The following is a 12,675-nucleotide window of genomic DNA, read 5'->3' as shown; positions in this document are numbered from 1 at the left end:
TGTTAAAAAATATTAAATATACATTACAAAGAAAAGGTATACTTGTTAGTAACCTCAAAATTCAGTCGTTTTCGAGATAATCGCATTGTATAAGTCAGCTGCATAATAATATTTGTGCGGTAAAGCACTGAATATCTGTAGATAAGCATAATTTATAGTTTATTCTTATGAGAACTTTGGCTTTGAAGGCTTTGTTATGGCTGCTAAATGTCTTATTGGAGAAAAGGTTCTTCATCTTCTTCTTTAGGTGTAGTGTCCGTATTCAGACGTTGGCCGTCATTATGTTTACAATTTCCCTTTTCTATCGCTTCTTAAGTTTCTATACCGACGTTGTATAACTTTTTCTTTATTGTAAAATGCTAAAAACCCAAAATATGTGATTTATATACCTCCATATTCTAGAGAGAAGGCAGTGAGAACATACTTAAATACAACTTTTCTGAACGATGAATTTGTCGTGGTAGTCATATTCTTTGGCAATGTGGTGAGATTTTGATATAATTATTTTATTCATACAAAATCCCAAAAGAATACTTATTATTCATTCCACAGTAAACACACAGGCAATTTAGTTCAGCATAATATTAGTTCGTTAGTAAATCATAATAATCCATTTGTTCGAGATGTAATTATAGTTACTCGTAAGCTGTAATTTAATCATATAAATAAGTAATGCCATCGATAGGTTATTCCGTGTGGATATAAGTAACCAATGAACGAAATACATCACAGTTTAATACAATATTTAACCTCTGCGACAAATAAGGTGTAGTTCCACAATATACCATAAGATTTTGATATGTAGCCAAAATAATATATTCATCCATTATACATTATAGCCACCACGTAGCCCAGAATTTAATCCGCTTGATTTTGGTGTATGGGGCACATTAAATTAACGTGTTTATAAGAATCCCATAAACATTCGCAACCAACTATGGGAAGAAATAAATACTGCAGCAGTTTCTTTAGACCCAATGATGCTATTTAATATGAGACGATCTTTTATGGAATATTATGACAAATAAATTAAAGAAAATGGTGGACATATCGAACACTTACTTTGACAAAAATTTATGTTATTTAGTTTAACTATTTCTTAATTTGGTTTGTAAACAAAATGTTTTGATTATGACTTTAATTTAACATAAAACGTAAAATGTTTGATGTAAAATCCCATTATTCTGGTATTTTATCAAATCCTATTAATTATCATCCTGCTGATATATTTATTTTATTTAATATTTCGTTAACTATTAACTTTAGTTAAAGGTATTTTATACCAAAATTCAGAAGTATTACTGTTTTTGTCTATTTTTCCTTCGTTGCCTGGAGTAATTGCCTTAACTCAGAATTATGCAGCTGATGTTTAAAATGCGATTATCTAGAAAACTGTTGAGTTTTGAAGTTATTAACAAGTATACCTTTTTTTTGTTAAAATAATGTATCTTTAATATTTATTGTCACAAATACATAATAAAATAAAAATAAAAAATAAAAATAAAAAAAATAAAAACGTTTATTGCCATTCTAAGATATTTACATGTCAAAAACTTAAGATATTTTTGCCTTCTTTCTTCTTCGGCGTCCCGCTCGTGCACCGCCAGCGCTTGAAGATTTCTCCTTTCGGTTCCTGGGTTGTCCTGGGTGGTGTCCTCGTCTGCTTCTGTAGGTACTTAAATCGGCAAACGTACCTACTTCCCTGCACGCCTGGTTAGACCCTGATCAGGTGGTCGATCAGTCTGTGGGTGGATCTATGTATCCTCTGGATCCTGTTCTTCTCGAGGATATCCCTGGTCTTTCGTAGTCTTCGTGTGGCCTGGTTGAAGAACCACCTGGTTCTGTTCTCGGCCACTTCCCTTAGTGGCGTGTATCCTAACCTGTTCTTGATCGTCGCGTTTGTAACTCTATCCTCCCATGCTGCTCCGTCGATGATTCGGTAGCATGAGTTCTCAGTTGCTTCCAACTTTTTCCAGTGTGATTCCGCAATGGAGCTCCACACTGGTATAGCATACAGAATCACCGACCTAACATATGCTTGGTAGAGTTGAATTTTCTTCGCCTTCGAGAGTGGACTGGACCTAAAAATGAAAGGAAGTATTAGTTTTTTAGCTGCATTAGCTTTTACCTTAGTTTTTTGTGTATGCATCCGGAAGTTGAGTTTTCTGTCGAGGTGGACTCCTAGGTATTTGATTGTCTCTGTTTCCTGAATTCTGTTGTCTCCTACTGTGATCTGGTTCCGTAGTGGTCGTCTGTCCTGGCCGAAAATGATGAACTGCGTTTTTTCGGCGTTAATCTTGATTTTCCATTTTTCGGTGTAGTCCGTGATTTTTTCCAGGTGGTTCTCCATGTCATCTATGATTCTTCCTTCGTCTTTTCCGGATGCATACACTGCTGTGTCGTCTGCATACAGGGCTGTAGAAGTCCTTGGATCTGTAGGGAGGTCTGAAACAAAAATGTTATATAAAATGGGTGATAAGATGCTGCCCTGAGGCATTCCTTCCTGGATTTCTTGAATCGTCGACATCTTTTGGTCAGCTGAAACTTGGAATGTTCTATTAGATAGATACATGTCGCAGATGTTGATGAGGTAGTGTGGAAGTCTAGCCTTGTCCATCTTGTAGATTAGTGCCTTCTTCCAAACCGTGTCGTATGCTTTCTCTATGTCCAGTATGGCTAATCCTGTCTTCTGTTTCCTGTTGAATTTTATCTTCGTGTCGCTGATGATCCTTGCTAATTGGAGTTCGCAGTTTCTTCCTTTTCTGAAACCAAACTGGTCTTCTTGGATGACTCCTCTTCTTTCTGTATGCTTCACCAGTCTCTTGTAGATGATTTTTTCTAAGATTTTTCCCATCGTTTCCAGGAGTGATATGGGCCTGTAGCTTTCCGGTCTTCTTCCATCTTTCCTTGGTTTCAGAAGAGGTATAATCTTGGCGTGTTTCCAGTTGTTTGGAAAATGTCCTTTTTCCAGGCAGTATTTGAAGATATAGTACAGCTGTACTATGATCTTCTTCGGAAGTTCCTTGAGGGTGATGTTGTGGATTCCTTCTTGTCCTGGTGCTCTGCTTCCTTTCAGTTTCCTGATAATTTTTGCAACTTCACTTGGGCTGGTATGGTCTTCCTCGTCTATTTGGAACTCGTTCCTTCTTCTGATCCTGTTGGATTCTTGTTCGACTTTCCTCTTTGTTCTTGCATCCGACATATCCTGGTTTTGTCTGTGTGTGGCTGCCATCTTCCTTGATATTGCATCTACTTTTCCTTGGGTGTCGTAGTGTGTTCCCTCGTTGTCCATGATTTGTGGCATCTTTTGTTTTCCTCTTCTTCTTGCCTTCAGCATTTTCCAAACGTTTCCATGGTTTTCTTCAGCTCTTCTGATGTTGTTGTGCCACTGGTTTTCAGTAAGACTTCTCAGTCTTACTCTTATTTCTTCGGATAGGATGTCTCCGTAGTCCTTGAATTCCTGTCTTCTGGTTCTTTGGAATGCTCGTCTGGCCTTGTTTTTATCCTTGATGATGTCCTGCAGTTCTGTTGGGATGATCAGTCCTCTGTTGTTCGTCATTGATTTTGGGATGTTGGCTTCCATTGCTCGTTGGATTCTTCTTGTGATTTCTTCGATCTTTTCCTCTACTTCTTCTGTTGATTGGAATTCTCTCTTCATTTCCATTTGGTTTAGCTGTCTTCTGTAGTTAGGCCAGTTAGCATCTTTCCATCTCCATCTTTCTACTGGTTCTATCCTTGGCAAGTCGACTCTCGATGTCATCCTTCCTATTACTGGCTTGTGGTCCGAACTGCATTCGAAGTAGGTTCTGACGTCTTCCATTATTACATCCTTGGTGATGAAAAGGTCCAGTGTTGAGTTGTTGTTTATTGTCACAAATACAGGTAACTTAAAGAGCAAAAAAGTTAAGTGCAAATTTATGCCACATATGTAGCATATGTGGCGCCCTCTATTAGCTACATCAAAATGTACATCAGATTAAAATTTCTCATATTTAAAAGTACCCAGTTGTAAATTTTTATACATAAATGTTTACAAACATGAAAGTTATAGCAAACAATAAAATTTTAAATTTGCACTTTAACACCCTGTATCTTTCTTAATATTAACATTTTATTAAAGCGATTTGGCTTAAATCGTTATATTTTAAAGTGTAGAATCTACTGTTTCTTTTTGTACAATTACTTAAGGACCACCCTGTATATATATATATATATATATATATATATATATATATATATATATATATATATAAATATATATATATATATATATATATATATATATATATATATATATATGCATATATATATTATATAAATATTAATCATTTTGGTAAAATGGTAAATGAGTAAAATTAAATTTCAAAATTATAGTTATCTAAAAATTTGTTTGGAAAAGTTTAATTCCGAAACTCGAAATGTTGTTCTCATTAACATGATAGGACGGTTTGATATCGACGTGACCAAAAACCAAATCCAATGTAATTAATACAGGATTACAATAACTCGTATAAATAAGGGCAAAGGTAGGGCCAGCAAGATAAATGACATTATAGCAGTGTGCGGAAACGTATCATCTGCATACGTTATGTACATTTTTGAATAAATTAATAAACTTAAATTTAATTTTATGTTACATGTTATTTGTAAAATAAATTGCAATTTCATTACAGTATATTCCTCGCATAGTTGATTTAATAATAGCCAAGACAAATATTTTTTATTTTTTTAACTACTTTATAATTAATTAAATTTTAAATAATATTATCCTTTTTTAGTTTAGTTTATACCCATTTTTACTCATAGTGCTTTGCTGTTCAATTACGAATGGCCAGGAACTTTCATGTACAATTATCTTTTTTTTCTAACGTTTGATTCCTTCCATGTCTTCTTTGTTGGTATTACTTTAGAACTTTTTATGAATTTGACAATCTTAAATTGTTCATTCCTCAATTTACAGTTATCAATCTAATTTAGGCATGAGACGGTCCTCGTAATCTCTCAGGCTAGTGTTGAGTCCACTGATGGACATATGTCTTCATTAGACTGCTTTACTGTGCTATGTCTTGAGCTGCTCTTATCCAGTGTCCTTTACTCTGTTTATATCGTCGCTTTAAGAACGTAGACGCAAAATTTCGGGCCAATGCTTTTTAAATGCAATCATTTTTTTCGAATCCTGAGAAAACTAACAAATATTTTTGAAAAATTTAAACACAGAATGAAAGATTACATTATTACTGAGGGCCGAAAGTCGCTTAGAATAAACAAAAAGTTTTTTTGAATGAGATATTTGAAATTAAAAATCACACTAAATTTTCTCTTTTTTTTCACCCCTGTAACTTATTAAAATAAACATTATAGAAGTTTTTAGGGACTTTTGACCCTCAGTAATAATGAATTCTTTCATTCTGCGTCTAAATTTTTCAAAAATACTTATTAGTTTTTTTAGGATTCGAAAAAAATAAATGCATTTAAAAATTTGGCCCGATATTTTGCGCCTACGCTCTTAATGTGTTGGCAGCTCTGGCTGCTCACGTTGCTTCTTGTCGTCTTTGAATCTCACAACATATCCTGCGCACTTCCATTTTAGTGTTGAAATTCGTTGTATTATATCTTGTACTACAACTAAAATATTAAATATAATATATTTCTTGCTCTGTAGTCTATTGCCGGGCATGGGGTACTCAAGATTCTAGAATTAATTTTTTTAGATGGGGAAAATTCGGATGACGATGATTATTCAGCCAGTGCTAATGCAATCATCCAAAGAACAGCATCTACGCGAAAATCTAAACGAAAACCCAGAAGATCCAGTTCACCTTTTACACCAGATATCCTACCTAGCGCAGAGGGTGCTGCAAGGAGAGCTTCAGTGTTTACCAATTCATCGGGAGAGTAAGTTTGCTTAAAATGTATTTAAAATTTATTCTGAAACTATTTACTTAAGGTTCCATTCTCTATTGACGAAAATTATGATATATTTAGACATCATATTATTTTTATTCAAATGTAACAGTATTCGCTCCGTGCGTGACTGACGCGACACCTACCGCCTTCATCTGACAGTTTTGGACCTACCAATTTTCAGGTTAAACATGACATTAATGACATAATATATGTTTGACATTGTTAAATTCAGACGAAATTGACAATTATTAATAATTAACTTTTTAATTATATTTTTTTAGTTTATGTACAAAATAAATGTAGTATTAAAAACTGAGTTTCTCAAAATTCATCATAATATATATTTTTAAGCCCAAACGGAAAAGAAAAGTTAAAAATCTAGTACTGGCAAATCAAGTTTTTCACGTGAAAGAGCATATAATTAAAAACAGTAATAGTAAAAGTTATGATATAAAAGCTAAAGTCATCAGGCACTCTGCAGTTAGCTTGAAGCCTTATAAAATATCATTTAAGGTAAATTATTTAAATATTTCAATTGCATAAAAATGAGGTTACGTGATATTTCCTTTTTCATATTAATAGCACGAATCCATCTTTTTCTTTTCTCTAATTTATATGTAATCTTTGGGAACCTATAAGAACTACACTTACTATTTTTGCTATTATTAGCACAACTAAATACGCAACATTTATTTGCAGACATTTTTGATAAAATTTATGCGTAAAAAGATAGTGTCCAATTTTGTCATATTTCGCCGCTACGCACGCTGGCATCGTTTCAAGGTATCCCTACCATGGTCACGCACTGAGCGAATAAGAAACAAAAACAATGGAAAAAAATCGCGATAATAAATGACTTTTTGGACCACAGAATTCATTTCTTCCTTGAATACTAAATTGTTTAGTCCAGGGGTGAGAAATTTGATAACTAAAAGCGGGTCGAACAAAGCTAAATTTTGCTTAGAATATCAATTTTAGGGCCCAAAAAGGATGTAAAAAAGTTTACTACTCCTACCCCGCGGCTTCCCTTTAATCACCCCTCGTAAGGGAAAACGAAAAACATAAATCTGTACTGCATAGAAAACAATATTTCAAATAAGAAATGCAGCTGAGATCATTTTTAAGAAAAATTTTAATTATCACTCTTTCTGTAGAATGAACCGTTCTGTCAGAAACCACGGTTAAGGCGACTGGAGATTTTGAATGTCAGTTACGTGCGTGAAATCAATTTTAAATAAAATTTGTATCAACTTGACGGTAAAAATTCGACATTTTTTGATCAGATTGTCGTATCGACAACCGTGAAAATGCGTTCTAGAGGTGAAGAGTGCAGCTTTCGTATAATTTCGTTTGAATTTCATTTATTTGTTGCCGGAGACAGAGGAATCTACATTACCTACTAACCGCTAGATGATGGTAGCGTTTTGAATCCTAATTACTGGTTGCCTTAGCATGCGTTCATAACGAGGCGCCGACCCTCGCTCGGGCCATGGGATGGTATCATTTAATCGATTTTCGGTAAAATAAATGCATTACTTTAAATGGGAGCGTTCGCCGTCAGTGCTACGCTCTAAGCAAGGAGACGGTGCGATGGTCTCCGTTATGAACGCACCCTTTACGTACTCAACGGTGACACGTGTAAGGTAAATTTTAAACTATAAATTATATATATATAATAACGGATTTATTACGGCTGTCGCCGCTTCTCCGCCCCCAATTTCCATCTTTTTCTGTCATATGCAGTTGCCTCTTCTAAGTCTCTTAACTATAAATTATTGAAATTATAAAATATTGAAGCGCAAATATATTCCTGTTTACAGAATTTCATAAACACATACATTCTATATATATATATATATATATATATATATATATATATATATATATATATATATATATATATATATATATATATATACAAACAACACAGTTTATTATGGCTGCAGTCAGTAGGTTTGGCCGGGATGTTATAGAAACACTCTTTTGACTTTTGGTCGAGCTTTCGGAATTCTTTATTCCTTCTTCAAGACACTGTAATTAGAAGAAAGTGTAATATATTCAGATAACATATTTCAAATTGTCATTATGATATGTTGTAAATATTTACACTTTCTTCTAATTACAGTGTCTTGAAGAAGGAATAAAAGAATTCCGAAAGCTCGACCAAAAGTCAAAAGAGTGTTTCTATAACATCCCGGCCAAACCTACTGACTGCAGCCCTAATAAAATGTGTTGTTTGATCCTATCGACAGTCAATAATATCCAGTATTTCTTATATATAATATATATATATATATATATATATATATATATATATATATATATATATATAGACATTCGTTAGCACCATCAACTTTTAATTTAGATTTTCTAGTATTAAAGGTGGTGGCCAATGCAGTACTAGCTATACAGCTAGTACTAACACGTAAGTAAATATTAAAACCAGAAACTATATTATGCATATCAATATTCTTTTTTTTTGGTTTTCAGAGGAACACGGCTTATACTGTAAGTCGCTATACTACTTATATATTCATTTTTAGATGAAAACCTAATACGATCTTTACACCAACAATAAATTCATGAAGTCGCTTCAATTTCAAATTTGATGTATGTAAAGCACAATTTGACATCCAATTTTTCCGTGAATAGCTGAAGAAATTGACGAAATAGAACATGTTCTATTTTTCACATTTATTGGACGTGAATTCAGTGTCACCAACCTATGTAGATTTGGCACGAAGTAGGTATAATAATTATTATTTTGTTTTTGACTATTGAACCAAATTGAACTTTGCATTTTTAAGTCGTGTGTCAAGTAATAGTTATGGAAAAGAGGTAAGTTTATTATTCTATAATAAAAGACAGAAAATAATATTATGTATTTTTTTTAGGAAAAACATACAATTTCGAGACATAAAACTCTAGTTTTATTAAAAAATTGTTTACTTCTCCCTTTCTTACATCTTTTTTTTTTCAAATATTATTTATTAATGCTTTGAGAATATATTATAGTACCTATAAATATTTGTTAATAAAAGATTATATAATTCTACTTTTCTTCACTCCTATTTTTTTACTTGGTCTAGTCATTAGGTAAATGTTTTTATCATCTTGAAAGTTTAAAAATTGATTAAACAACGTTTTCAAGAGATATGGGTGCTATTGATTTCTAAAACAGGAAAGGATGGTTTTCTTTAAAATGCCAAGTATTATAAGATTGCAAATTGAAAAGTATGGAGATAGTAGCTAGGTTTTCATATTCCGCTCATGATTCTCAAAAACAGCAACTTGCAAAAAAGAATTACAAATCATTAAGTATCCAAATAATATCAAGGATGTATCGTGGAATTCTCAAAATTTACAATAATGCTCTAAATACATCAAAGATTGATTTTAAATTCTGATACTCGCTGGATATAATATTTTCTTTTTGAACCAGGTATGGATAATTCTATATTATTGATAAGATTTTAAATTCACATTCAGAAGTCCACTAAAACAATTCACTAAGACATCCTGAAATTTTGTATAATGAATTCCAGATATGTAACAGAATGTACCTATATGGAAGAAAAAAGTTTCCCATTTTAGTCAATGGAAGTGGCTGTACAGTTGAAATGATTTAATTGAAAAATCAAAGTGGAGACAATTTTGAAGATGAATTGCTAAATGGAGACATTATTGACTTAAGTTGAAGATGTTGAGAGCCCTATAAAATATTTTTGTTATGGGAGAACCTCAGAAGGATCATTAATATACATATAATTTTTTTTTTTATTTTTTATTAAATTTTTCTTTGCATATTCCTAATTTTTAAACCTAATAAATCTATTTCTTTTCAATTCATGTCTTCTGCCGGTTCCATTTCTCTGACATGTTTCTGTTGTGCTCTCCTCTCCTCTTTTTCTACATGAAGCCTTTGGCCTGCTACTAATTTTGTTCTTTCCTATTAATTCTTCTTATACTTTATTATTCATAGTTTCCTTCCTAAGTTGACTATCTTTCTTTAAAAATGCAGGATTCTATATCCGAATAAAATCTGTAAATAAGATTTTTTATTTAGGAAAAAAATAGTTGTTTGTGTATAACAAATATTAAAACTAGCTTTTATTCTGTTATTATGATTCTTCATTTACCCATTTAAATTATATTATATTTAAAAATTATTGTATTTTTATATATCTAGTTTAGTCCCTACCCTTCAGTACTTCAAGACCGACTACTCAATAAAGCAAATTGTAATATGTTAGACAAATCATTAAAATTATAAAGAATCAGCTCATAAACTAGTGGTAAAGTATTACTGGTTATTTCCATTTTTTATTTGTTTTTAAGTATTCATTTCTTTACAAATTTTATTTTTGATTAGAATTGTACGCATCTCATATTCTAACAATGAACATACCTATAATTATATATATTAATACATATTATTATGAAAAAGACAGAAAAGATTTGATATCACGTTCAAAGCGTCTATGTATCTGTTGATACATATTTCGACTTAATAAGTCTCATCAGAACAGTTATTCATAGCCGTTCTTAACGTGAAAATAATCTTCTCTGTCTTATTAGGAAGCAACAATAAAATGGCTTCATTATGGACGCAATAGCGACATCTGATAGTAAAATCGGTAAGATAGTTTCGAAACAAATTCAGATTTCTGCTTTAATCTGGAGCCTTCTAAAAATTGCAAGGCATAGCCAGACGTTGATAAAGATGTTAATAGAGACACAGGGAATCTAAAATTTGCATTCCACGACATGTCTCGTCAAGTAAGCAGAAATCGGAAGGAGATCGGAGAGAGACGACCCCTGACATACCATTAGACCAAGCAGACAACAGAGAAAAGACTCACCAACAATAGCCGAGATTAGAGCAGCAGTAGAAAAATTAAAGAACAATAAAGCACCGGGATCGGATCAAATAGCATCGGAGTTACTAAAGGAAGGAGGAGACGCACTACAAAAAACAATACATGAATTGATAACAAAGATATGGTCGAATAAACAGCTACCAACGGAGTGGAATAGCGGTATTATTGTACCATTACATAAAAAAGGAAATCAGTTAGAATGTGGAAACTACCGTGGAATCACGCTGCTGAATGCAGCATACAAAATAATGTCCAATGTCATTTATGAAAGACTTAGACCACACGCTGAAAAAATAGTTGGCAAATACCAAAGTGGCTTCTGTAGACAGAAGTCAACAATAGACCAGATATTTGTTCTGCGACAGATCCTCGAAAAAACAAGTGAATATAACATCGACACACCTCATCTCTTCATAGACTTTGAAAGCGCATATGACAATATAAACCGAGAATTCTTAATAAAAGCAATGAAAGAATTTAATATACCAACACAAACTAATAGAACTGATAAAAGAATCTCTAAAAGTAGAAAGTAGAATCCGGATACAAAATGAATTAACGGAAACAATAGATGTGAAAAAGGGACTACGCCAGGGAGACTCTCTATCATGCATCTTGTTAAACATCGTACTCGAGAAAATACTGAGGGACACAACAGTCAATACACGAGGAACAATCATTAATAAAAGCGTGCAAATACTAGTACTTGCAGATGATGTTGACATAATCGCAAGATCAGAAGAGAAATGATAGAGCATACAACCAAATAGAACGAGCTGCACAAAATAGTGGTCTTAAAATCAATCAGACCAAAACAAAATATATGCAGGTAAGTAAAAACGCGGAAATAAGGCAGCCAAAAAATATAACAATAGGAGAGTACAACATAGAGGGGGTAAAAAACTTTATATACTTGGGATCCCTAGTCACGTCTGATAATAACGTTACGGAGGAAGTGAAGAGCCGAATATTTATTGCAAATAAATGTTACCATGGCTTAATTAGACACCTAAGATCAGATAACGTCGCAAGAAAGACAAAATGCCAAATATATAAAACCCTAATAAGACCGGTACTCACATATGGCTCAGAAACCTGGACACTCACTAAAACAGAGAAAACGTTGTTAGCCACCTTCGAAAGAAAAATCTTGCGACACATATATAAGGGCACAAAAGAAAACGGAATATGGCGAAGACGATACAACTCTGAACTATACAAAAAATACCAGGATCCGGATATTATAACATTCATTAAAATAGGACGGCTGCATTGGATAGGACATGTAGAAAGAATGGAAGAAGGCGAAATACCAAACAAAATATTCAAACAGATGCCAGTAGGAAAAAGAACAAGAGGAAGACCGAAACTGAGATACTTAGAACAAATAGAAAATGATATAACAACCTTAAAAATAAAAAACTGGAGAAAAAAAGCACGAAACAGATCAGAATGGAGAAGAATCCTGGAACAGGCCAAGACCCAAAAATGGTTGTCGAGCCAGTGATGATGATGAATTTGATTTTGTGCAATCGCAAATACTGACTTCCTAACCAAAAAAATGGCGCAAGGTCACCGAATTTGTCTGACAGCTACCAATGTAAATTTATCGGAGTGCACCTTCGGGTGGTTTTACTACACGCTGGTATCAGCTCAAGAGTAAAATGACACTATTCAATAATTTCTAGACCACTTTACAATTTAATCATCATGACTCGGTTATTCACCACATGGCCTAATGTACATCAAGAAATTTAAAAGTTTGCTACATAAAGAAAGTTGCGAAAAAATGCATATACGTATTAAATGTCCCTATCCTGCCTCTTTATAAAGTATTCTACTAGACTCATTTATTGTTCGATAGAGTCTTACTGAACCATCTTTAACA

General features: G+C 33.0%; 1 protein-coding gene across 2 annotated transcripts in view; it reads left to right on the top strand.

Annotated features, from left to right (window-relative positions):
- The window catches only part of Tmc (Transmembrane channel-like), a 126,487-nt gene that overhangs the window by 16,999 nt on the left and 96,813 nt on the right, over positions 1 to 12,675 (top strand). For both annotated transcript variants that reach the window (XM_072540901.1, XM_072540902.1), the window contains exon 3: positions 5,712 to 5,895. In XM_072540901.1, coding sequence (XP_072397002.1) covers positions 5,712 to 5,895 — 184 coding nt within the window. The remainder of the gene's footprint in view (positions 1 to 5,711; positions 5,896 to 12,675) is intronic.

Source organism: Diabrotica undecimpunctata, chromosome 8 (assembly GCF_040954645.1).
Source record: "Diabrotica undecimpunctata isolate CICGRU chromosome 8, icDiaUnde3, whole genome shotgun sequence".
NCBI lineage: Eukaryota > Metazoa > Arthropoda > Insecta > Coleoptera > Chrysomelidae > Diabrotica > Diabrotica undecimpunctata.
Note: the sequence above shows the minus strand (reverse complement) of the source record. Positions and strands in the feature narration are given on the sequence as shown.